The sequence below is a fragment of the Nannobrachium achirus genome, assembly GCF_963921795.1.
Source record: "Nannobrachium achirus genome assembly, chromosome: 24".
Classification (NCBI taxonomy): Eukaryota; Metazoa; Chordata; class Actinopteri; order Myctophiformes; family Myctophidae; genus Nannobrachium; species Nannobrachium achirus.
The window spans coordinates 973336-997707 of record NC_137831.1 but is presented as its reverse complement, the minus strand read 5'-3'; the positions used below and the strand labels follow the sequence as shown (position 1 = coordinate 997707).

Here is a 24372-nt window from a genome sequence, read left to right as displayed (position 1 = left end):
CTGAGATTAAAATCAAAATAGCACCACCCTCCCCTAAAATCCTCCAGGGGGGAGGGGGTCATATTTAACGATACGTCCCTTATAAAAATACATTTATAAATCAAGGACATTTCTGTTTTTTTTTTGTATCGAAAAAGTATCGAACCGTGACACCAAAATATCAAACCGAACTGAACCGTGAATTTTGTGTATCGTTATCGTATCATACGATCGTATCATATATATATATATATATATATATATATATATATATATATATAGTCTCAGACTGTAGACTAGTAACAGGAACAAAGTTCTTGCTGAGATGTTTTGTCCCCCCCCCCCCCCCCCCCCCCCCCCCCCCCCCCCTCTCTCTCTCTCTCTCTCTCTCTCTCTGTCTCTCCACCATCCATCGCCCACTCCCTCAGTCCCTCCCTCGCTCATTCTTGCTCTCCACCCTCTCTCTCTCTCTCTCTCTTTCTGTCTCTCCCCCCCCCCCCTCTCTCTGCGTGGGAGTTGATCCTCCACGGTGTCCCAGATGAGGGAAGCGCGCGCGCGCGCGCACACACACACACACACACACACACACACACACACACACACACACACACACACACACACACACACACACACACACACACACACACACACACAGAGACACGCCGGCACCTCCAGCCATGGCTCGGTATTCCGCGAGCGCGCCGCGCGCAGCAGCCACTCACTCACACACACAAACACACACACAGGCAGGCAGCTCTCCACCCACGCGCTCCTGTCCTGTCCGCCCACGCGGCCTGCGTGACGCAAATCCGCGCGTGGGCGTGGAGGAGTGGAGCGGTTGAGGAGAGAGAGAAAAAAAAAGAAGAAAAAAAAGAAACACACACACACACACACACACACACACACAGACACAGCCTACAGAGCCTGTGTTTGATAGTTTTCTATCAATAAGTGACATTAAATCTCTTTTCTTGTGTAAAAGGGTTTTCCATCGGGTTGAGATCTGCTCTGCTCACACATCAACACGATTCATCAAGTCTTCTGGTAGAGAGGTGAGTGTTTTATTCATAATAACGTCTCAAATCAACTGTCTTATGATGAAGCTCAACGGTCAAAAAGCAACTGTCTTAACGGCTTGGCTTTGCTGTCGCGACGCGTTGTGAGCTTGTAGTGTAGATCACTCGTTATTTCTGGGCACCGGGGGTCAGACAACTAAAGGTGATCTGTGGGCAAAGGAAAGCCCTTATTTAAATGAATGGACATGTGTACAGGAACTGCTGTTGTGTTGTTTTATGGTGTGTCAGACTGTTGCATGATGTGTTATTAATAATAACAGATAGACTGTCTATAATCATTTATTATAGTCTATCTGTTGCTGGTTTGGATGTTTATAGTTCCAGTGTAATAGTTTGAATATCGTCACTGTCAGGCAGAAACCTCACATCTCCAAAGTTTCAAATGTGTACGTTTTTTTTTTTTTTTTTTCGCAAAGCAAAGCCCTGCTTCATCAGACAAGGCTGTCACACAAAAGTAGTGAAAACAGCAGATCTACAAGCTTGAAGCTTGTAGATCAGCTGTTTTCACTATTTATTAAAAAATGTTAAACGAAGGGTTTTGGACATACAAGGTTTCCACCCAACAACTACGATATGCTGGGATATAAAATGTATTATTAGTGTGATTTATTATTCTATCTGCTGTGTGCAGCTGGTTGGATGTGGATAGTTTGGATATGCTGGGACACAGGCTAGGCTATAATGGTTGTTTTGAATGGTTGTTGTGTTAGAGCTGCAGCCACGCTTTGCCACTTTGACAACTATGCTAATTACTGTCTGTCTGTCTGTCTGTCTGTCTGTCTGTCTGTCTGTCTGTCTGTCTGTCTGGAGAGACAGACAGACAGACAGACAGACAGACAGACAGACAGACAGACAGGTTCTGAGATTCAGAATATTTCTAAAGAGTTACTTACACCACCACCGGTGTAAGGGTCCATTTGGTTCCAGGGGGTCCCCAGCTAAAGTGATACATGTTAACAATCACCATGCACCTGAACCCCTATATTGATATATTTATATGCTACCTCATGCTAGTCAGACATGAGAGATGAACTCTGTCCAGGTGCCACTCACATGGCCATGTTGTGTGGCCTATTTGTGCGCCAGCAGAGCGCTCAAGTAGTGCGTTGGGGGGTGTAACTGTTTGCCGTAGCCAATGAGGGAGCAGCATTCTTGGTGATGTCACCATCAGCGTGTGTGACCTGATAACATAACAGTGGACAAACAGCCGGGCCACAGAACACACTGCTTGCACGCTCTGCTGGCTCACATACTGAAGTAGAAAGGTGCAAATAGAAGCTGAGAGATTCTATATTTAGTGCTGGAAATTAAGTCTATTTTTTGGAAGAATCGTTCGGTTTGTGATACCAGCACCAAATTTTGTACAAAGTTTCCTCTGGACATACTTTTCCCAAAAAGCATGTTAGCCACTCAATTCTTTTTTTAAAAGGGTTGGGGTCCCATTGACATCCTATACAGTAAAATAATGCAAAAACATAAATCTGCTTTAAGTAGCATGTGAGGGGCCAAACTAGGGGTTTTTCATGATCCTGAATCCAGGATCTGAATAGCAGATCTGAATAGCAGATCTACATGCATAGCAGATCTACATGCATAGCAGATCTACATGCTCACAACGCCTCGCGCTGCGAGGCGTTGTGAGCATGTAGATTGGCTATTTTCACAATGTCTGAAAAAAAAGAGTTTTGACAGTTTTTCCACACAGGTTTCTACGGTTTCTTGGGCTGGATATGGCAGCCTGGAACGGTTGTTCAAGTGCAGCTAAACTTGGCATGTTAGTAAACGTGCCACAATTAACAATAATGCATTGCACCTGTGCAGCTGACCTGCAGAACCTGGGAATATACCATTCTGTCAAGATGGGGAGAATATAATTACCAGTAAGACTCCCTAATCGGGAGATAAGCGACCGTTGGTCGCTGATGCGGAGATATGAGCAGGGCAAAGGTGTGACGTGTGACGTGTGACCGACGGACGGACGGACGGCCGGTGGAGGTTTTGATACTAAACTGCGACCTGACGGTCACAATAATACCTTGTTAAAGTGACCATTTTGTTAAATGTTGCATTTGTAGTTATTTTACTGTAATTTAACAACATAATAACCTGCACAGATAGACAAAGAGACATTCATGGATAAATTAACTTTTATTTTCCCCCCTGGACCCATGGTATGGCAGCTGCATACCCCTGGATGTTGTGTTGTTGAAAACGAGTGCTTCCACACTCTGACGCTTGGAAAAATAAAAACCTGCACAGAATGTCTTGACAGAAAGTAGCTCATAACATGTGGATTTTTATGAAACAACAACTTTGCAGATAGAAAGAGGACAATTCAAGCTTTCAGTACAGCCGCAATGATGGTGAGTTTAACTTTGTTTAATGCAATCAGATAGGACTTTTCTGTTTGGATGTTTGGGCTGTCAATGGCAGAAATTAGTTTTTTTGCCACTCAGTAGGCGTTCCCACATAACTTCCAGCAACAGTGATGTCACGCGCATACCCTCTATAGAGACACACGGGCGCCTACAAATTCACGCCCCCTATTGTAACAGCGGCCCCACTTCGGGTAAGGGAGAACGGTGCACTGCAGCTTGAAATAACATCATTTCAGTGGTTGACTACTGAGGCCATACTATAGCATAGTTTGTGTGTTCTAATATAGGGTGTGTTCGGAAACCCGCACCGGGTGTGTGCTCAATGTAACAAGTGCAGTGGGCGTGACTTTGGAGAGTGCGTTCAGTGTGGCTTATTTACGAACGACCAGTTTTGACAGGCAGCTGTGTGCTTTTTCACTCTGAACTCTGAAGGTAAACTTTCTGAAAAGCAGCAGTTGCTGAGTATGCTAACGTAACGTTGCTATTAGGAGATGTAGGTCTAATTCACAACATTGGCATACATACTGTTAATTTACATGTTGATGTGTGTGAAACTATTCAAGCCCAAACGACCAATTTAGCTGCAAGTGCAGTATTTTGCGGTTATTTCCTCCATTGTTCACTGTTGAAAAGCATTCGAGACACGGCCATGAAAACCAACCAATCAGAACACCGCACCACACCACCACACCGCCAAACCCCACCCCAGTAGGGCCGGTCAGTGCCTGCACTCAACACACCGGTGCGCCGTGCACTGGATTTCCGAACGACAACGCACCAAGTGCACCGAATAAACGAACAACAACATGGCACACCAGTGCGTTGAGTGCGCATTTCCGAACGCACCCAAAGTGTCCCATGTGTTTAATTTTGCCTTTTTAAAGTGGCATATCTGTCATCTTGATACACTAATATACTTCAGTGAGTCAAAAGTGCTTGGAAATCTTAAGTTTAAGTGGTCGCATGGTACACACGTCATGTTTGATCCCTTGAGGTTTTCAATACCCAGATACGCTCGTCTCTCATGTAATAATTCCGGCTGTCCGTCCCTGAGTCAGTGAGTCAGTCACACTTTTGCCCTGCTCATATCTCCACAACCGTTGCCCCCATCCATGCCACATTTTGCACACACACTCCTTACCTGGCAAACTACAACCTCCAAGGACCCCCGGAGCCCCAGGGACCCCCGGGTCCCTGGGGGACCCCCAGGTGTGCAAAAATGACCACATGTGCAAAAATGACCAAATGAGCACCCCAACGGGGCTGCTCACGGGGAATTCCTGGGGACCACCCACTCCTGGTGCTCCAGAACGAATGCTAGGAGCGTCCGGGAGAGCCGGGGCCGGTACCTATTCGTCCGCCAAGGCAACGCGGAGACCCCACCCCTCATTTCTCACATGGCCCTCTTCTAGCGTAGCCTCGCGTAGCCAGGCTTACTCATCTCCGAAGAGAAAAGCCTGGTGACAATAGAAGGCAGAAGACGTTCTGGGAGGGGGGGCTGAATTTTCCCGGAAGCTGTATTTTTTTCACAGTGCGGTGTTCCTGCAAACGTATTCCCTGCACGAAAAAATCTGGTCTACGTCTCCTGCTACGTCGGTTACGCTCGCAATAAACAATATACAAACAAAAACATTGATTCAAGCAATGTTACACCTATTAAGAGTGATTAAGAGCTACAATCTATTTTAGTTTTTTCGCTGGGGAATGTAAACAGACCCGCATCGCATGACGTAACGTCCGTTAAACGCAGCACTTCCGCTAGGAATTGTGGAACACACCGGAAGCCCTATTGTCTACAGGGTGCTTCTAGCGCCACCTGCAGGCCGATTTTTAAAACACATTTTTGGACACTGCTCCTACAGTTTTTGCCCTAAAATCACGCAAATCGCTACACAGTATGTCTACACTCATCCCATCAACATGAATCTGTCCCATATAGCGCCACCTTCAGGCCGATTTTTAAAAACACATTTTTGGACACTGCTCCTACAGATTTTGCCCTAAAATCACGGAAATCACTACACAGCATGTCTAAACTCATGTCATCAACATGGATCAGGAAGATTTTGGAAAAACCCATTTTTGCCCTATTTGTGGAGATAAGCGACCTATGGTCGCTTATCTCCCGATTAGGGAGTCTTACTGGTAATTAGGCTGTTTAATTTGGGAAAATATTGGGCATCTTGCTTCTTCCAAATGAAGTCTTGCAGGTTATTTTTGGATTAATACTAACCTGGAGAATTCACTCTGTAGTTGAAAAAATCGGGATCTTCAAAGTCTGCGCCCGTAAATGTATGTTGGCAGAGTCAGGCCATACATTTGAAAACATATTTTTATTTAAACCAATATTGTCTTTAGTCATGTAGGATTGTTTTAATATTAGGCTAACCACAGTTGAATTGCAATGACTTTCTACTCTGTAGGGCCTTGTGCACTCCTGGCCATATATGGCCTAATTGTGCGCCATCAGAGCGCAAACACTACTTTCAGTGCTGACAGACAGACAGACAGACAGACAGACAGACAGACAGACAGACAGACAGACAGACAGACTGCACCAAACAGTCTGTCTGTCTGTCTGTCTGTCTGTCTGTCTGTCTGTCTGTGGGTGGGTGGGCAGGTTGGCACCCTGCCAAGGTGCCCATATCAGGTCGCACTGGTTGGTGGTGACATCACCAAGATGGGTGTTCCCATAGAGTATATATAAAATAGAGAGCGGACGAGCCCCGCCCCCACTATCATTTCTATGCAAGTGCTCAGTGGCGTTTTGAAGCAACGGCCACGTGCTAGCATGTAGCTAATCCAGGTGCATTCTGGGGGAAAGTGGTCTCTAATCCAGGTGCATTCTGGGGGAAAGTGGTCTCTACCTAGCTACATGCTAGCGTTCATGTTTTTTTTAGGCTGCAGTTCCAACTTTGGCCACCATCGGGGTTGCTTCAAGTCTAGCCCTGGGTTCTGGGGGCTTGGGTGTTCCCTCATTGGCTAAAGGCCATTTATATTATAGGCCTACTAGTCATTGCCTGGGGGGGGGGGTGAATGTAGGAGCCTCAGAAGGGATGGTGGAGAAGACAGACATATCAGTGATGTCATCTCCAAATTTGGGCATTGTTTTTCAGCATGTGGCTGTTACCATGGTGGTAGTCTCGCGAGGCCAGACTGTTGCCTCCGCGATTTGGCCAAATGCTCCCGGCATACAGTCTGGCAAACCGGAATAGAAATGATGAGTGTGAGATAAAGCGGATGTGACGCAACCGCTCCCTTGGTGCAGTAGCAATAACATGTCCTACTGGAAGCGTTATGTCTCCTTTCAAAAAGCGTTGCGGCGTTATTTTGTCTTTTTCTGGTGTTGTTGGTGTTACCTCCATGATGTTTTCAAACGTTTTCTTAAACTATACACCCATAACAAGAATAGGCCGCTCGAATGACTTTGTGTCAGCTAGTGTGTTTCTGTTATGTTTCCAATGGGACTGCAGTTCAGTGCAGCAGTGGCTACTTCCGATACTCGCCGTTTGGGAGCTGCCGTTCCAGACTCTATATAGCATTCAGAGATTGTGGAATAGTTGTCTGGCTACGAGAGACTATGGCGGAGATGCATGTGCAGTACAGGTGGCGGTGATGTCAGAAATGTGGGCACTGTTTCACCGGTTTATGCCCAAATATGGTGTTCGGTGTCCAGGCCAGTCTGTCGTCATAGTACTGTAAAAAAATCATCATGTCAGACACACCTTATTTGGGCCTTGTTTCAGCATGTGGCTGTTAACATGGTGGAGACACTGTTTAGTATCAGTGATGTCAGCATGCAGACTGATTCACCCGTTTATGCCCATATTTGGTGTTCCGTGATGTCAGTCAGTGATGTCAGTTAGGCCTTGTTTCAGCATTTGGCTGTTACCATAGTGGAGACACTGTTTAGTATCAGTGATGTCAGCATGAGGCTGTTAACCATGGTGGAGACACTGTTTAGTATCAGTGATGTCATCATGTGGCTGTTAACCATGGTGGAGACACTGTTTAGTATCAGTGATGTCATCATGAGGCTGTTAACCATGGTGGAGACACTGTTTAGTATCAGTGATGTCATCATGCAGACAGACGGACAGACTCTGATACCAGAGTGTACAAATGGAACCAAATGAACCCTTACAGCTCTGTAACTCTGAGAGTGTACAAATGGAACCAAATGGACCCTTACAGCTCTGTGACTCTGAGAGTGTACAAATGGAACCAAATTGACCCTTACGGCTCTGTAACTCTGAGAGTGTACAAATGGAACCAAATGGACCCTTACGGCTCTGTGACTCTGAGAGTGTACAAATGGAACCAAATGGACCCTTACAGCTCTGTAACTCTGAGAGTGTACACATGGAACCAAATGGACCCTTACAGCTCTGTGACTCTGAGAGTGTACACATGGAACCAAATGGACCCTTACAGCTCTGTGACTCTGAGAGTGTACACATGGAACCAAATGGACCCTTACGGCTCTGTAACTCTGAGAGTGTACACATGGAACCAAATGGACCCTTACGGCTCTGTAACTCTGAGAGTGTACAAATGAAACCAAATGGACCTTCTTTTTTTTGCCAGACCCATGAAATGGGTAGACCTACATAAGCAAATGTCGGTCTGTCCCTTTTCTATATAAAGGGTATATATGATGATGACATGATGATGACATGCCTACAAAAGGCATGATGTCATAAATGATGATGACAGACAAGGGGTCTGGCACAACCAGGTTGACCTGGTCTAGTTTAGATATGATTTGGGGATTTTATGCCTTTATTGATAGGACAGTAGACTGACAGGTCTTTATTGATAGGACAGTAGACTGACAGCTCTTTATTGATAGGACAGTAGACTGACAGCTCTTTATTGACAGGACAGTAGACTGACAGCTCTTTATTGACAGGACAGTAGACTGACAGCTCTTTATTGATAGGACAGTAGACTGACAGCTCTTTATTGATAGGACAGTAGACTGACAGCTCTTTATTGATAGGACAGTAGACTGACAGGTCTTTATTGATAGGACAGTAGACTGACAGCTCTTTATTGATAGGACAGTAGACTGGCAGCTCTTTATTGATAGGACAGTAGACTGACAGCTCTTTATTGATAGGAAAGTAGACTGACAGCTCTTTATTGATAGGAAAGTAGACTGACAGCTCTTTATTGATAGGACAGTAGACTGACAGGTCTTTATTGATAGGACAGTAGACTGACAGGTCTTTATTGATAGGACAGTAGACTGACAGGTCTTTATTGATAGGACAGTAGACTGACAGGTCTTTATTGATAGGACAGTAGACTGACAGCTCTTTATTGATAGGACAGTAGACTGACAGCTCTTTATTGATAGGACAGTAGACTGACAGCTCTTTATTGATAGGACAGTAGACTGACAGCTCTTTATTGATAGGACAGTAGACTGACAGCTCTTTATTGATAGGACAGTAGACTGACAGCTTTTTATTGATAGGACAGTAGACTGTCAGCTCTTTATTGATAGGACAGTAGACTGACAGCTCTTTATTGATAGGACAGTAGACTGACAGCTCTTTATTGATAGGACAGTAGACTGACAGGTCTTTACTGATAGGACAGTAGACTGACAGCTCTTTACTGATAGGACAGTAGACTGACAGCTCTTTATTGATAGGACAGTAGACTGACAGCTCTTTATTGATAGGACAGTAGACTGACAGCTCTTTATTGATAGGACAGTAGACTGACAGCTCTTTATTGATAGGACAGTAGACTGACAGCTCTTTATTGATAGGACAGTAGACTGACAGGTCTTTATTGATAGGACAGTAGACTGACAGGAAATGGGGGGAGAGACGGGGAGTGACACACGGCAAAGTTTGGATGTGTCCATTTGGTTCCATTTGTACACTCAGAGTTACAGAGCTGTAAGGGTCCATTTGGTTCCATTTGTACACTCAGAGTTACAGAGCTGTAAGGGTCCATTTGGTTCCATTTGTACACTCAGAGTTACAGAGCCGTAAGGGTCCATTTGGTTCCATTTGTTTCTCATTTTTAATTTTTAAAATGATTTAAACTAGTGAAAACAGCTGATCTACAAGCACACAAGATCGCCTGTTTTCACAACTTTTGTGCGACGGCCTTGTACGATGAAGCAGGGCTTTACTTTGCGAAAGAACATACACATTTAATTGAAACATGGAGATACGAGGTTTCCCCCCGACAACGACGATATACTATATGGTTCTGGGGAAACTTTATTCTGGATGAACTTTTCCGCTGCCATTTGAAATTGATGGAAAGTGACGTCACTGATTGTGATTGTAGTTGAGATGCATTTGGAATGCAATGGAGGAGTGGTGTTAGCTGGAGGATTGGTCTGGCTCCACATGACAGTTATCATGCTGCAGAATGCAGTGGTGGAGTGGTGTTAGCTGGAGGAGTGGTCTGGCTCCACATGACAGTTATCATGCTGCAGAATGCAGTGGTGGAGTGGTGTTAGCTGGAGGAGTGGTCTGGCTCCACATGACAGTTATCATGCTGCAGAATGCAGTGGTGGAGTGGTGTTAGCTGGAGGAGTGGTCTGGCTCCACATGACAGTTATCATGCTGCAGAATGCAGTGGTGGAGTGGTGTTAGCTGGAGGATTGGTCTGGCTCCACATGACAGTTATCATGCTGCAGAATGCAGTGGTGGAGTGGTGTTAGCTGGAGGATTGGTCTGGCTCCACATGACAGTTATCATGCTGCAGAATGCAGTGGTGGAGTGGTGTTAGCTGGAGGAGTGGTCTGGCTCCACATGACAGTTATCATGCTGCAGAATGCAGTGGTGGAGTGGTGTTAGCTGGAGGAGTGGTCTGGCTTCACATGACAGTTATCATGCTGCAGAATATCGTCATGGTAACCACACTTAGTTGTCGTTATGCTACGTATAAATAGCATTTAGCACTGGTTCTGGGGAAACTCTATTTCTACTGGATAAAGTGTGATTGTAGCATTTAGCACTGGTTCTGGGGAAACTCTATTTCTACTGGATAAAGTGTGATTGTAGTTGAGTTCAACAGGAGGTGCTGGTGAGGATTAGTTGAGCTTCACTTGACGTCCCAGGCTGTCTAGGCAATAAATAGGCAACCACATCTCTCTAGTTATTATATATCATTATGTATTCATACAGGGATGTCAGCGGTGTTTGTTATATTTACGGTATTTTATGTATCATTATTAGGGATGTCAGTGGTGTTACCCATGACCCTGGTGTTAGTATATTATATTTACATATATATTGTTATTAGGGATGTCAGCGGTGTTGTATGTTATATTATGTTATATTTACATATATATTGTTATTAGGGATGTCAGCGGTGTTGTATATTGTATTATATTTACATATATATTGTTATTAGGGATGTCAGTGGTGTTGCCCAGGACCCTGGGGTGTTGTATAGTATATTATATTTACATATGTATTGTTATTAGGGATGTCAGCGGTGTTGTATATTATATTATATTATATTTATATATTATATATCATCATTAGGGATGTCAGCAGTATTGTATATTATATTATATTTATATATTATATATTGTTATTAGGGATGTCAGCAGTGTTGTATATTATATTATATTATATTTATATATTATATATCATCATTAGCGATGTCAGCAGTGTTGTATATTATATTATATTTATATATTATATAATATATATATATTATATATTGATGTTCTGACATATTATCTTGTTTATTATTGTGATGTTATCTGCTTATTGTAAGTCGCTTTGGATTAAAAGCGTCTGCTAAATGCCTAAACTGTAAACTGTAAACTCTATATATTGTTATTAGGGATGTCAGCGGTGTTGTATATTATATTATATTATATTTATATATTATATATTGTTATTAGGGATGTCAGCAGTGTTGTATATTATATTATATTATATTATATTTATATATTATATATTGTTATTAGGGATGTCAGCGGTGTTGTATATTATATTATATTATATTTATATATATATTATATATCATCATTAGGGATGTCAGCGGTGTTGCCCAGGACCCTGGGGGAGCTCCAGCTCTACCGGATCCTCCAGAGAGCCAACCTGCTCTACTACTACGAGGCCTTCATCCAGCAGGGCGGCGATGATGTGCAGCAGCTGTGTGAGGCGGGGGAGGAGGAGTTCCTGGAGATCATGGCTCTGGTGGGCATGGCTTCTAAACCTCTGCACGTCAGACGACTGCAGAAAGCTCTGAGAGACTGGGTGAGTTTAATACCTCTGCACGTCAGACGGCTGCAGAAAGCTCTGAGGGACTGGGTGAGTTTAAACCTCTGCATGTCAGACGACTGCAGAAAGCTCTGAGGGACTGGGTGAGTTTAAACATCTGCACGTCAGACGACTGCAGAAAGCTCTGAGGGACTGGGTGAGTTTAAACATCTGCATGTCAGACGGCTGCAGAAAGCTCTGAGGGACTGGGTGAGTTTAATACCGTGTCTGTTCAGACGGTAACGCTTGTCTTTTTTGTTGATTGACCCTCACTCTCTGATAACCCTCTAGAATTTGTAAAAGGTACTTATATACTTGCTTGATGCAGTCTTTTTCAAATGTCTTTGCCAAAGAATAGCATATCTACAAGATCTAGCTTTTAGATCTGCTATTTTTGGGCAAATGCTCCGCCCCGGGATAATGGATGTTGGGGACTAGGGGTGGGCGATATGGAAAAATACAATATCACGATATTTTCCCAAGCTGTATCACGACATACGATTTTATCATAATTTTATCACGATTATTTTTCACGTTGGTTTTTATGGTTATTTAAGTTCCTTTTGGGGGGTCTACATTTTACTTTAAAAGAAGTATGTACTGTAACTCTGAGTATGTAACTCTGAAAGTATACAAATGAAACCAAATGGACCCGTAAAGGTCCATTTGGTTTCATTTGTATACTGTCAGAGTTAAGTGGAGACCTTGACATTTTAAAGTTTGAGAACAACTGATTTAGACCAAAAATGCAGGTTTAAATTGAATTCTGCAATGAATCTCTGTATTAACGATTAAACAGGATTTTTTGCAAGGCTCCCTCAATTGTATCAGGATATATACGATACCTCTGAAAAGGCATATCGTGGAGACATTGTATCGTCTCAGTGATATTTATCACCATATCGCCCACCCCTATTGGGGATGTTTTGATTATCGTGATAGTATTGTAAGTCGTGATATCTAATCCAGTGTTGTTATTGACAGCACATTTTGATTTAGTTTTAGTCATCGTCTTTTGAATAAAAATGTCATTTAGTTTTAGTCGTAGTCTTTTGAATAAAAATGTCATTTAGTTTTAGTCATAGTCTTTTGAATAAAAATGGCATTTAGTTTTAGTCATAATTTAGTCACCTGAAAAGTATTAGTTTTAGTCTAATTTTAGTCGACTAAATATCATAATATTTTAGGCGACTAAATCTACAGTTGATTTAGTCGACTAAATTGTCTTTTGGCAGGCCTTGATGGCATCGTAATGACTGATTTACACTTTTTTCTGTGCTGAAAATAGCCGATCTACAAGCTCACAACGTGTCGCGCTGCGACGCGTTGTGAGCTTGTAGATCGGCTATTTTCAGCACGCAACACCTGAGAGCAACCAAACATAAAATGACTCTCTTCTCCACTAGTCCCTCCCTAACGTTTTAGTCTAGTTTTTGTTTTGTTGATGAAATTGTCAATATATTTAGTCTTAGTTTTAGTCACCACAGCTTAGTTTTTGTTTAGTTTTTATTTAGTTTTCGTCAGTGAAAAAAACACAGTCGACAAACATTTTTCGTCATAGTTTTAGTCGACGAAATCAACACTGATCTAATCGTGACATGTCATGTTCATATGGTCCATCCATAATAAGGACTAAGGTGTCAACGTATTGTTGTTGTGTTCCCAGGTGACCAACCCCTCCCTGTTCAACCAGCCCCTCACCTCCTTACCGGTGTGCAGCATCCCCGTCTACAAGCTCCCAGAGGGGTCCCCCAGCCTGCTGGGGACCCCCCAGGACCGAGGGGGTCTCAAGCTGCCCAAGGCCCTGCCGGCCGCGGCCTCCGAGCCGGGCCGGACGGAGGGGGGGCCGCGGGGCGGCGAGAGGCTCTGTGGGGGGTCCCCTCTGCAGGGCAGCAGCGACGCTGCCGCGCGATTCTGGTCCAGGTAGGGCTGTCACAATTATTACATAATGATCCTCTAATCGTGATTATTTGACATTATCGCAATTATTTTGTCATAATCGTCATGATCGTGAATGTTGAAACATGTCAGAAATAGTGGAAATAGCCGATCTACAAGCTCACAACACGTCGCATTGCGACGCGTTGTGAGCTTGTAGATCGGCTATTTCCACTATCAAAGTTATTTTTTAAGTAGTAAGTTGTCAAATATGTCAGGAATTTCTTCGTATGTTTAGGTTATGTGTCATATCTACCATGTGCAACTTCAAAGCCTAAAAGCCAAACAGAAATGTAATTATCAACGACAAAAACACAATTAAATCGTTAATCGCAATTATTTGAGTGACAATTAAATCGTCATGTAAAATGTCATAATGGTGACAGCCCTGGTTGTGTGTTCCTCCTCCCACCACAGCAACGACAGCGAGCAGAGCCTGTCCCCGTCGGACCGGGGGTCCCCGGCGTCGCCCCGGGACGGTCTGGAGGCCCTGGACGCGGCGGCGGTCCAGTCGGTGTTGGAGTGCGTGGAGAGGATGACCCCCAGCCTGCGGGGCAGCGACCCCACAGAGGTCAGAGAGCAACTGAAGAACAACAAGAAGCTGGCCAAGATGGTGGGTGGAAAGATTACTCATGTTTTACTTAGAGGTGTGACGACGCGGTCTCTCTGTAAACACTGTGAAACAGGCAGAGCACAGCGACACAGTCTCTCTGTAAACACTGTGAAACAGGCAGAGCACAGCGACACAGTCTCTCTGTAAACACTGTGAAACAGGCAGAGAACAGCGACACAGTCTCTCTGTAAACACTGTGAAACAGGCAGAGCACAGCGACACAGTCTCTCTGTAAACACTGTGAAACAGGCAGAGCACAGCGACACAGTCTCTCTGTAAACACTGTGAAACAGGCAGATTGCAAGAGGCAGCCTTGCACTGACCAGGACATCTGGTGCCAGCAAAAAGCAGCTTACCTTTGCAATGTTATAGAAAAAGATGTATTTATTTATAATATATTATTATCAAAGATTTTTTATTTTATTTTATTATATGTGTACTTTAGCTGAGCTGGCGGCAGAGGGCAGCCTTAATGCAAAGAATGGGTTTGAATTGGGCCGCTCCGCTTGCCGTGGTTCAGAGCATAGAAATGCATAATCTAGATCAATCCAGAGAACAGCCAGGAAGTGAATTGGACATGGATTGATGTTTACGTGTGGTGGAGATTTGAAAGCAGTCACAGGAGATGTTTTTACTGTACACACCCACGCACCTCTCATCAGCTTACAGTCATCAGACAAGGTAAAAGAACAAGCCGTATTGGCAGCGCGCTTGGGTAAAAATTGGGGCGAACGGGAACGTCCGAAGCAGTAAAAGAGTTAACACATCTGCTGCCTTTGACAACGAAAAGGGTTAGCGTCAATGAAAGGGTTAATATCATGACGCCGTTGGCGACGCTCCTCGTCAATCTTACTGTATTTACAGTAAAAGTATTATTACTTTCGCGCTCGGTAATGTCCGTGATTTGTTTACAACGCACGTTGGGCGTGCACGCCAAGTGAAGCTCCTCCTTAGTAAATCCATTGAGAGACCCATAAAGAAACTTCATTTACTCAAAAAGAGACATTTTGAAAGCTGGCATGTTTACAGTAAAAACTGCACTTGGCTGGGCGCGGCCATGACACTTTCATGGAGACACACTGTCATGTGACTAGATGACGTAAACGTTGAAGTAAAGTGATAATCCATCGGCGTAAAAACAACCCCGCCCGGCCCTTCAAAATAATAGCGGAGGCCTACGGAGGAAGCGGCGCGGCACCAAGGCACCAAGCATTCCTTCAAAGTAAGGGGCTGCAAAAGTGTTAATGTATGTTTTTGTAATAATAATCAAAATGTACAAAGTAACTGTAGTGGAGTAAAAGTACAATGTCTGTCTCTGAGATGCAGTGGAGTAGAAGTAAAAGTACAATGTCTGTCTCTGAGATGCAGTGGAGTAGAAGTAAAAGTACTGAAAACTGGAGATATCCAAGTAAAGTAAAACATACCTTAATACCGGCCTAGTAGCTACTGTGGCCCAGGAGTGACATCACATTCCGTCCTTGTCTCTTAGTATGTCCATATATGGAGATCCCTGCTGTCATCAATATTAAGCCCATAGCTGGAATGCCCAAATATGGACATCTATGATGTCAGACGTCAGTCACATTCTGTCCAACAACCAACTGCGACTCCAATCACACTAGCAATGAATTCATTCCCTAAAGCGTCTTACTGGTGATAACTAACCATGTATCATTATTCATATGATCACATTGATTGACAGGTGGGACACATATTTGAGCTCTCTGACGACGACCCGCGGCGGGAGGACGAGATCCGCAAGTACAGCGCCATATATGGGCGCTTCGACTCCAAGAGACGAGACGGGAAACACCTCACACTGCACGAGGTACTTATTATCTTAGAACCTCACACTGCATAAGGTCCTTATTACCTTAACACCTCACACTGCACGAGGTACTTATTACCTTAACACCTCACACTGCACGAGGTACTTATTACCTTAGCACCTCACCCTGCATAAGGTCCTTATTACCTTAACACCTCACACTGCATAAGGTCCTTATTACCTTAACACCTCACGCTGCATGAGGTACTTATTACCTTAGCACCTCACCCTGCACGAGGTACTTATTACCTTAACACCTCACGCTGCATAAGGTCCTTATTACCTTAACACCTCACCCTGCATAAGGTACTTATTACCTTAACACCTCACCCTGCATAAGGTACTTATTACCTTAACACCTCACCCTGCATAAGGTACTTATTACCTTAACACCTCACGCTGCATAAGGTACTTATTACCTTAACACCTCACCCTGCATAAGGTACTTATTACCTTAACACCTCACACTGCATAAGGTCCTTATTACCTTAACACCTCACCCTGCATAAGGTACTTATTACCCTAACACCTCACCTTGCATAAGGTACTTATTACCCTAACACCTCATCCTTATTACCTTAGCACCTCACGCTGCATAAGGTCCTTATTACCTTAGAATATGTGTGTACAGTTAATGGTCAACGAGGCAGCAGCCCAGCTGTGAATGAGAGACATGGCTCTGTTGACAGTAAAATATTAATAGTGTATATGTGTATATAATATTAATAGTGTATATGTGTATATAATATTAATAGTGTATATGTGTATATGATATTAATAGTGTATATGTGCATATGATATTAATAGTGTATATGTGTATATGATATTAATAGTGTATAGGTGTATATAATATTAATAGTGTATATGTGTATAACAGTATATGTGTGTTCAGTTAACAGTGAACGAGGCTGCAGCCCAGCTGTGCATGAGAGACATGGCTCTGTTGACAGTTATAATAATAATAATTGTTATTATTATTATTAATTTTAATAAAGTATGTGTGTACAGTTAACAGTGAACGAGGCAGCAGCCCAGCTGTGCATGAGGGACATGGCTCTGCTGACCAGGAGAGACGAGCTGTTTGGTCTGGCAAGACAAATCTCTAGAGAGGTCACCTACAAGTACACCTACCGCACCTCCAAGTAAGTAATCTATTACTACTGTATACGTCGTACCTACCATACCTCTAAGTGAGTACTATTACCTCTTTTCCTGCCCTGCCCTAAGTCTGAGTTTCCCAAGGTATTCCCCATGTCTGTGTGTGCCAGGACAGAATTTCCAAAGTCAGTGGAAGTTCAGTAGAATGCACTGGAGTCAGTGGAAGTTCAGTAGAACGCACTGGAGTCAGTGGAAGTTCAGTAGAATGCACTGGAGTCAGTGGAAGTTCAGTAGAACGCACTGGAGTCAGTGGAAGTTCAGTAGAATGCACTGGAGTCAGTGGAAGTTCAGTAGAATGCACTGGAGTCAGTGGAAGTTCAGTAGAATGCACTGGAGTCAGTGGAAGTTCAGTAGAATGCACTGGAGTCAGTGGAAGTTCAGTAGAATGCACTGGAGTCAGTGGAAGTTCAGTAGAATGCACTGGAGTCAGTGGAAGTTCAGTAGAATGCACTGGAGTCAGTGGAAGTTCAGTAGAATGCACTGGAGTCAGTGGAAGTTCAGTAGAATGCACTGGAGTCAGTGGAAGTTCAGTAGAATGCACTGGAGTCAGTGGAAGTTCAGTAGAATGCACTGGAGTCAGTGGAAGTTCAGTAGAACGCACTGGAGTCAGTGGAAGTTCAGTAGAATGCACTGGAGTCAGTGGAAGTTCAGTAGAATGCACTGGAGTCAGTGGAAGTTCAGTAGAATGCACTGGAGTCAGTGGAAGTTCAGTAGAATGCACTGGAGTCAGTGGAAGTTCAGTAGAATGCACTGGAGTCAGTGGAAGTTCAGTAGAATGCACTGGAGTCAGTGGAAGTTCAGTAGAATGCACTGGAGTCAGTGGAAGTTCAGTAGAACGCACTGGAGTCAGTGGAAGTTCAGTAGAATGCACTGGAGTTCGCACTGAGCTGGGAATGAGACTGAAAACTAAACACATCTCCATGAACTCAAGGCTTCATGGGATTTGTAGTTGATAGAACATACGTCATGTTTTGGGTGAACTGTGTGGTTTTAGCTTGACCTCTGACCTTTGCCCCCTGCCCTTCAGAAGTCGCTGTGGAGACAGAGATGAAGCTTCTCCCAAGAGGATCAAAACTGAGGTCAGTTTGACTTTCATTACTTTATTATTATTACAGTATTACTGTAAAACCTTATGATTACTTTATTATTATTACAGTATTACTGCAAAACCTTGTCCCATGTTTCCTTTCCCTTTCCTCCATCAACTCCCCTTGTTCAGGTAGTTGTTGCCATGTACAGTAGGCGCAGTGTTGGGAAAGTTCACTTTAAAAACGAACTAGTTCAAGTTCAAGTTCAGAACTTCTAAAATGAACTAGTTCATTTTTAGTTCATAATTCCCCATTATGAACTAAAGTTCATGGTTCCCCAAAATGAACTACATAGTTCTTTTTTAGTTCTTTTTTTAACCATATTTTTTTAATACTTTTGGCTATTCAAAAAAAAAAAAAAAGGAAAAAAATATATATAAAGGTCTATATATATATAAATGTTTAGACGTTGCTGCATGCTATTTTTTTTCAAAATGATTGACTCAGCCCATATAGAACCACACACAGCAATAATTTCATCCAACTTAACATTGAGGTGCCCACAATATTTATGTGCCCACTGCCTAGTTCCCAGTCTTCCTGCACCCTTATTGTGAAGGGCTGAATGTAATAACCATGTTATTGTCTCATTGTGTGAAATATCATAATATTCAAAACAAATATTTGACTCCAATTGATTCCCCACACAGTATTGACTTGATATAGCAATAAAAATATATATATATTACACAGCAGTTGTGGGAAAACTAAGACATTGTTCAAAAAACACAATTCCGATTTTGGTCATTTTGGAAATAGGGCAAAAAATATATTTTTCTTCAATCTACTGTCTTGACACTCTAACCAAAATTGTTCTATAAACCATAATCTACAAATTGGAAGTGAAAGAAACTTTAACACACATTTGAAATGAAAACAAAAAATTACATGTACAAGGAACCCCACTAGAAAAAAACCAAAAAATTACATGTACAAGGAACCCCACTAGAAGGCAGACGTTTCTAAACCGTGCACAGCATGTTTCCGCGTTGGTTAAAATAGCTGATCTACAAGCTCACGTTGTCTCGTGGATGCGACGCGTTGTGAGCTTGCAGATCAGCTATTTTCGCCGTGCAACACACATAGGACAAAGTATAGTCAGGCTTGCGAGACGAGGAGGAGATTCACGTGCAGCAGCAGAGTGCAGACAGCACCGCATATCAACGGAGGAACGTTCACGAGATGCAGTAGGCACTGCTGCGTGCTGCTGCGTGCAGTGCCTACTATTGGAGCATGTGAATGAAAAGAGAGACGAGAGGAGCAGAGGACAGATGACCGCGAGGGGCGGACCGCCGCATGAACGGCCGACGAACGCCGACGAACGTCGTTCACGGGCGTCAGAATGACCGCGTTCGACAATATCGTTCATCAAGCGAAAACAATTAGGTTCAGTTCACGTTCGCCCAAAATATGAACGTGTTCATGAACGATCGTTCTTTGAACGCGTTCGGGTACAACACTGAGTAGGCGAGTATTCCTACCGTAGGAGACGGGGTTGCATAAATTAGAAGGCGCGGCTTGTGATTGGCTGGAGCGGAGGTCTGGAGCGCTCGGCTGTGGTCACTTGGACTGCGCGGGCGTTTATCGTGGGGCTTGCCCAGGCCTTACGGCCTGGGCATAAATATAACGATTGCATTCACCACGGCTTCGTAACTCCTGGCCCGCTCTCGGCGCGAGTGCCCGCGAAGAGCAGGACCAAGGTCCGCTGGCCTTCGCGCCGCTTGCAATGTCGTGGACAATAACTGTGACATCTAACCATAAAACGAGCGCTCCTTCAAACCCCGTCTCCTACGTTTGGAATAATAGCGTACAGTAGATAGACACATATATGTGACTGAGCATGATACTGGGGCAGTCATTTCGGAAGCCACTACTTTAGACCACAGCTGAAATTACTTTTTTTTTGATAAAGCCACAAAAGCATGTCATAAATATCAGGCTACATTTCACTTAAACGCCAGAGCTTATCTCTGCATGTAAATAAGACTTTTTTTTTAATTAATGCGAGAGATCGGGACATAATTCTGTTGGTCCTCCCAAATTTAGAACTTGAATATCTCAAAAGTAGTATTTCAGCATGGCATCATTCTATAAGCAATATCTTCAAAACTGTTGGGTCAATCTCCACAACCAATATGGTTGTGGAAAATAAAATACAAAATTAAAAATTCAATGACTAGCCGTCGTTTTTAACATAACAAAATCGAAGTATATCTAAATGAAAACAGCTAAAATCAAATCGTATTGTTTTATTTTGTATCGTAACGAATCGGCAGTGCAAAGAATCGATTGTATCAATACTGCCTACTTGTGCATTGTATTTAGTATTTTTAAGAAGAAAACATGAAAAGGAGGGGTTTCATTACTTATCCTTTCCATATAGCTACACTGGTCTATGGATAAATGTGTGTAATCTCTGGGTTCATGGCAAGGTGCAGGTTTGTCAATATACAATGTCCAAGTGTGTGGCAGATAATCACTGTGTTTACTTATTTATATCCATAATAATATATGTTTCCCTTAAAAACCTGCACTATCCACACCTTTCACACAGATTTAATTTCTTTGCTAAATAGTTACTATATCGATTTTAAATCATTGAATGGAATCGTATCGTTTCGCCATGAATGAATCAATATCGTCCATGTATCATATCGTCAACCATGTATCGTGATATGTATCATTGCTATAGAGTGTTTGTTCAGTAACAGTGTTAAACAGCTCTATATTGTGACAGTAATCATTGCTATAGAGTGTTCAGTAACAGTGTTAAATAGCTCTATATTGTGACAGTAATCATTGCTATAGAGTGTGTGTTCAGTAACAGTGTTAAATAGCTCTATATTGTGACAGTAATCATTGCTATAGAGTGTGTGTTCAGTAACAGTGTTAAATAGCTCTATAGTGTGACAGTAATCATTGCTATAGAGTGTTTGTTCAGTAACAGTGTTAAATAGCTCTATAGTGTGACAGTAATCATTGCTATAGAGTGTGTGTTCAGTAACAGTGTTAAATAGCTCTATAGTGTGACAGTAATCATTGCTATAGAGTGTGTGTTCAGTAACAGTGTTAAATAGCTCTATAGTGTGACAGTAATCATTGCTATAGAGTGTGTGTTCAGTAACAGTGTTAAATAGCTCTATATTGTGACAGTAATCATTGCTATAGAGTGTTTGTTCAGTAACAGTGTTAAATAGCTCTATAGTGTGACAGTAATCATTGCTATAGAGTGTTTGTTCAGTAACAGTGTTAAATAGCTCTATAGTGTGACAGTAATCATTGCTATAGAGTGTGTGTTCAGTAACAGTGTTAAATAGCTCTATAGTGTGACAGTAATCATTGCTATAGAGTGTTTGTTCAGTAACAGTGTTAAATAGCTCTATATTGTGACAGTAATCATTGCTATAGAGTGTTCAGTAACAGTGTTAAATAGCTCTATAGTGTGACAGTAATCATTGCTATAGAGTGTGTGTTCAGTAACAGTGTTAAATAGCTCTATATTGTGACAGTAATCATTGCTATAGAGTGTGTGTTCAGTAACAGTGTTAAATAGCTCTATAGTGTGACAGTAATCATTGCTATAGAGTGTTCAGTAACAGTGTTAAATAGCTCTATAGTGTGACAGTAATCATTGCTATAGAGTGTTTGTTCAGTAACAGTGTTAAATAGCTCTATATTGTGACAGTAATCATTGCTATAGAGTGTGTGTTCAGTAACAGTGTTAAATAGCTCTATAGTGTGACAGTAATCATTGCTATAGAGTGTGTGTTCAGTAACAGTGTTAAATAGCTCTATATTGTGACAGTAATCATTGCTATAGAGTGTGTGTTCAGTAACAGTGTTAAATAGCTCTATAGTGTGACAGTAATCATTGCTATAGAGTGTTTGTTCAGTAACAGTGTTAAATAGCTCTATAGTGTGACAGTAATCATTGCTATAGAGCAGCGCTACTCAACCCGCGGCCCGCGGGCCGCATGCGGCCCTTTCCGCATGTCTGTGCGGCCCGTCATGATCATGCCAATAAAAATATGATTTTTCTAAGCCTGTCAAAGTTAACGCGCAACGCAAAATGCGGTGATGTTTGAGCCTCGGTGGACTCCGTAGTCAGGAAGCGAATGCAGTCGAGTCAATGCATTATGCACAGAGCACAGACAGCTGTGTGGAGATGCAGGCGGCTACACTAGATCTATTGTACAACGAGACGGTCAGACAGACAAATATGCGGAGATTTTGCAGCAGGCTGCAGACAACCACAGTCGGGCTCACTGGAGTGGAGACGCATGACGGCTCGCGACCCGGACCGTCATGTTTTAGGCTAGTGAAGATGTACTTGTCTCTGCCTCCGTGACTCCGCCAGTCAGCACCGACAGACAGTGCACACATTCCAACAGATCGTAGCAGCCAGGGAACTATGCTTGTACCCCAAATGTATGCCAATAACGCTCCTTTTCATTAATAGGACGGATTTAAAATAAATGGACGTTTATACTTATTATTCAATCACTCAAACGCCAGCATCCCTATTCTTGGGGGACATTCACCAAAAATAGCCGATCTACAAGCTCACCACAGGATGCATTTTGAGCTTGTAGTTGTTGTTGTATGGAAAAATAACTCAAGTACAGTTCAACTCAGCCAGTAGTTTGTAAAACAGTTTGATGCTTTGAGCTTAAACACAACTAACTGCTCATTGAAGGAGAGCTCAAAGCATCAAACTGTTTTACAAGCACAGAAGCCCACAACTGGCTGAGTTGAACTGTACTTGAGTTATTTTTATTTTTAACAACTCTTAACCAAAAATAGCCGATCTACAAGCTCACAATGCATCTTGTGGTGAGCTTGTAGATCGGCTATTTTTGGTGAATGTCCCCCAAGAATAGGGATGCTGGGGTTTGAGTGATTGAATATAAACGTCTATTTATTTTAAATCTATCCTATTAATGAAAAGGAGCGTTATTGGCATGAGAAAACAAACCTTTACATTGCCAAAGTTCACTAGTCTTGCATACCCAGACACGGGCGGTTACAGTTGAACTAGTTCTGTTAATTTTCACTTCACATTTTGTGAATAAAGCCTAATTTGATAACATTTGATCATTTCTTCATTCCATCCATGACAATCTTTTGGTTCAATGAGGTTTGGCCTGGCTTATATAGATGGAAATGTGGCTGTTTTCTGGGTGTTTCCTTAATTATTAGACTTGTCATAAGTGTGTTACAAAATCATTGTAAATGTCCAAAATGGGACCGTCATTTTTAGCTTGCGGCCCTTTGGACTTTTGGTATTTTGCTGAGTGGCCCCTGAGCCATCTTAAGTTGAGTAGCCCTGCTATAGAGTGTTTGTTCAGTAACAGTGTTAAATAGCTCTATATTGTGACAGTAATCATTGCTATAGAGTGTGTGTTCAGTAACAGTGTTAAATAGCTCTATAGTGTGACAGTAATCATTGCTATAGAGTGTTTGTTCAGTAACAGTGTTAAATAGCTCTATATTGTGACAGTAATCATTGCTATAGAGTGTGTGTTCAGTAACAGTGTTAAATAGCTCTATAGTGTGACAGTAATCATTGCTATAGAGTGTTCAGTAACAGTGTTAAATAGCTCTATAGTGTGACAGTAATCATTGCTATAGAGTGTGTGTTCAGTAACAGTGTTAAATAGCTCTATATTGTGACAGTAATCATTGCTATAGAGTGTGTGTTCAGTAACAGTGTTAAATAGCTCTATAGTGTGACAGTAATCATTGCTATAGAGTGTTCAGTAACAGTGTTAAATAGCTCTATAGTGTGACAGTAATCATTGCTATAGAGTGTGTGTTCAGTAACAGTGTTAAATAGCTCTATATTGTGACAGTAATCATTGCTATAGAGCGTGTGTTCAGTAACAGTGTTAAATAGCTCTATAGTGTGACAGTAATCATTGCTATAGAGTGTTTGTTCAGTAACAGTGTTAAATAGCTCTATAGTGTGACAGTAATCATTGCTATAGAGTGTTTGTTCAGTAACAGTGTTAAATAGCTCTATATTGTGGCAGTAATCATTGCTATAGAGTGTTTGTTCAGTA

The 24372-nt window shown here is 42.5% G+C and overlaps 1 protein-coding gene across 1 annotated transcript in view; it reads left to right on the top strand.

Annotated features, from left to right (window-relative positions):
* Positions 1–900: 900 nt before the first annotated feature.
* LOC308309375 (NGFI-A-binding protein 1-like) overlaps positions 901–24372 on the top strand; it is a gene marked incomplete at its 3' end in the record, with an annotated part of 36213 nt that continues 12741 nt past the window's right edge. The window contains exons 1-8 of the mRNA XM_080754922.1: positions 901–1031; positions 11456–11649; positions 11810–11842; positions 13352–13608; positions 14041–14236; positions 15939–16064; positions 17073–17206; positions 18250–18301. Coding sequence (XP_080611048.1) covers positions 11458–11649; positions 11810–11842; positions 13352–13608; positions 14041–14236; positions 15939–16064; positions 17073–17206; positions 18250–18301 — 990 coding nt within the window. The 5' untranslated portion in view covers positions 901–1031; positions 11456–11457. The remainder of the gene's footprint in view (positions 1032–11455; positions 11650–11809; positions 11843–13351; positions 13609–14040; positions 14237–15938; positions 16065–17072; positions 17207–18249; positions 18302–24372) is intronic.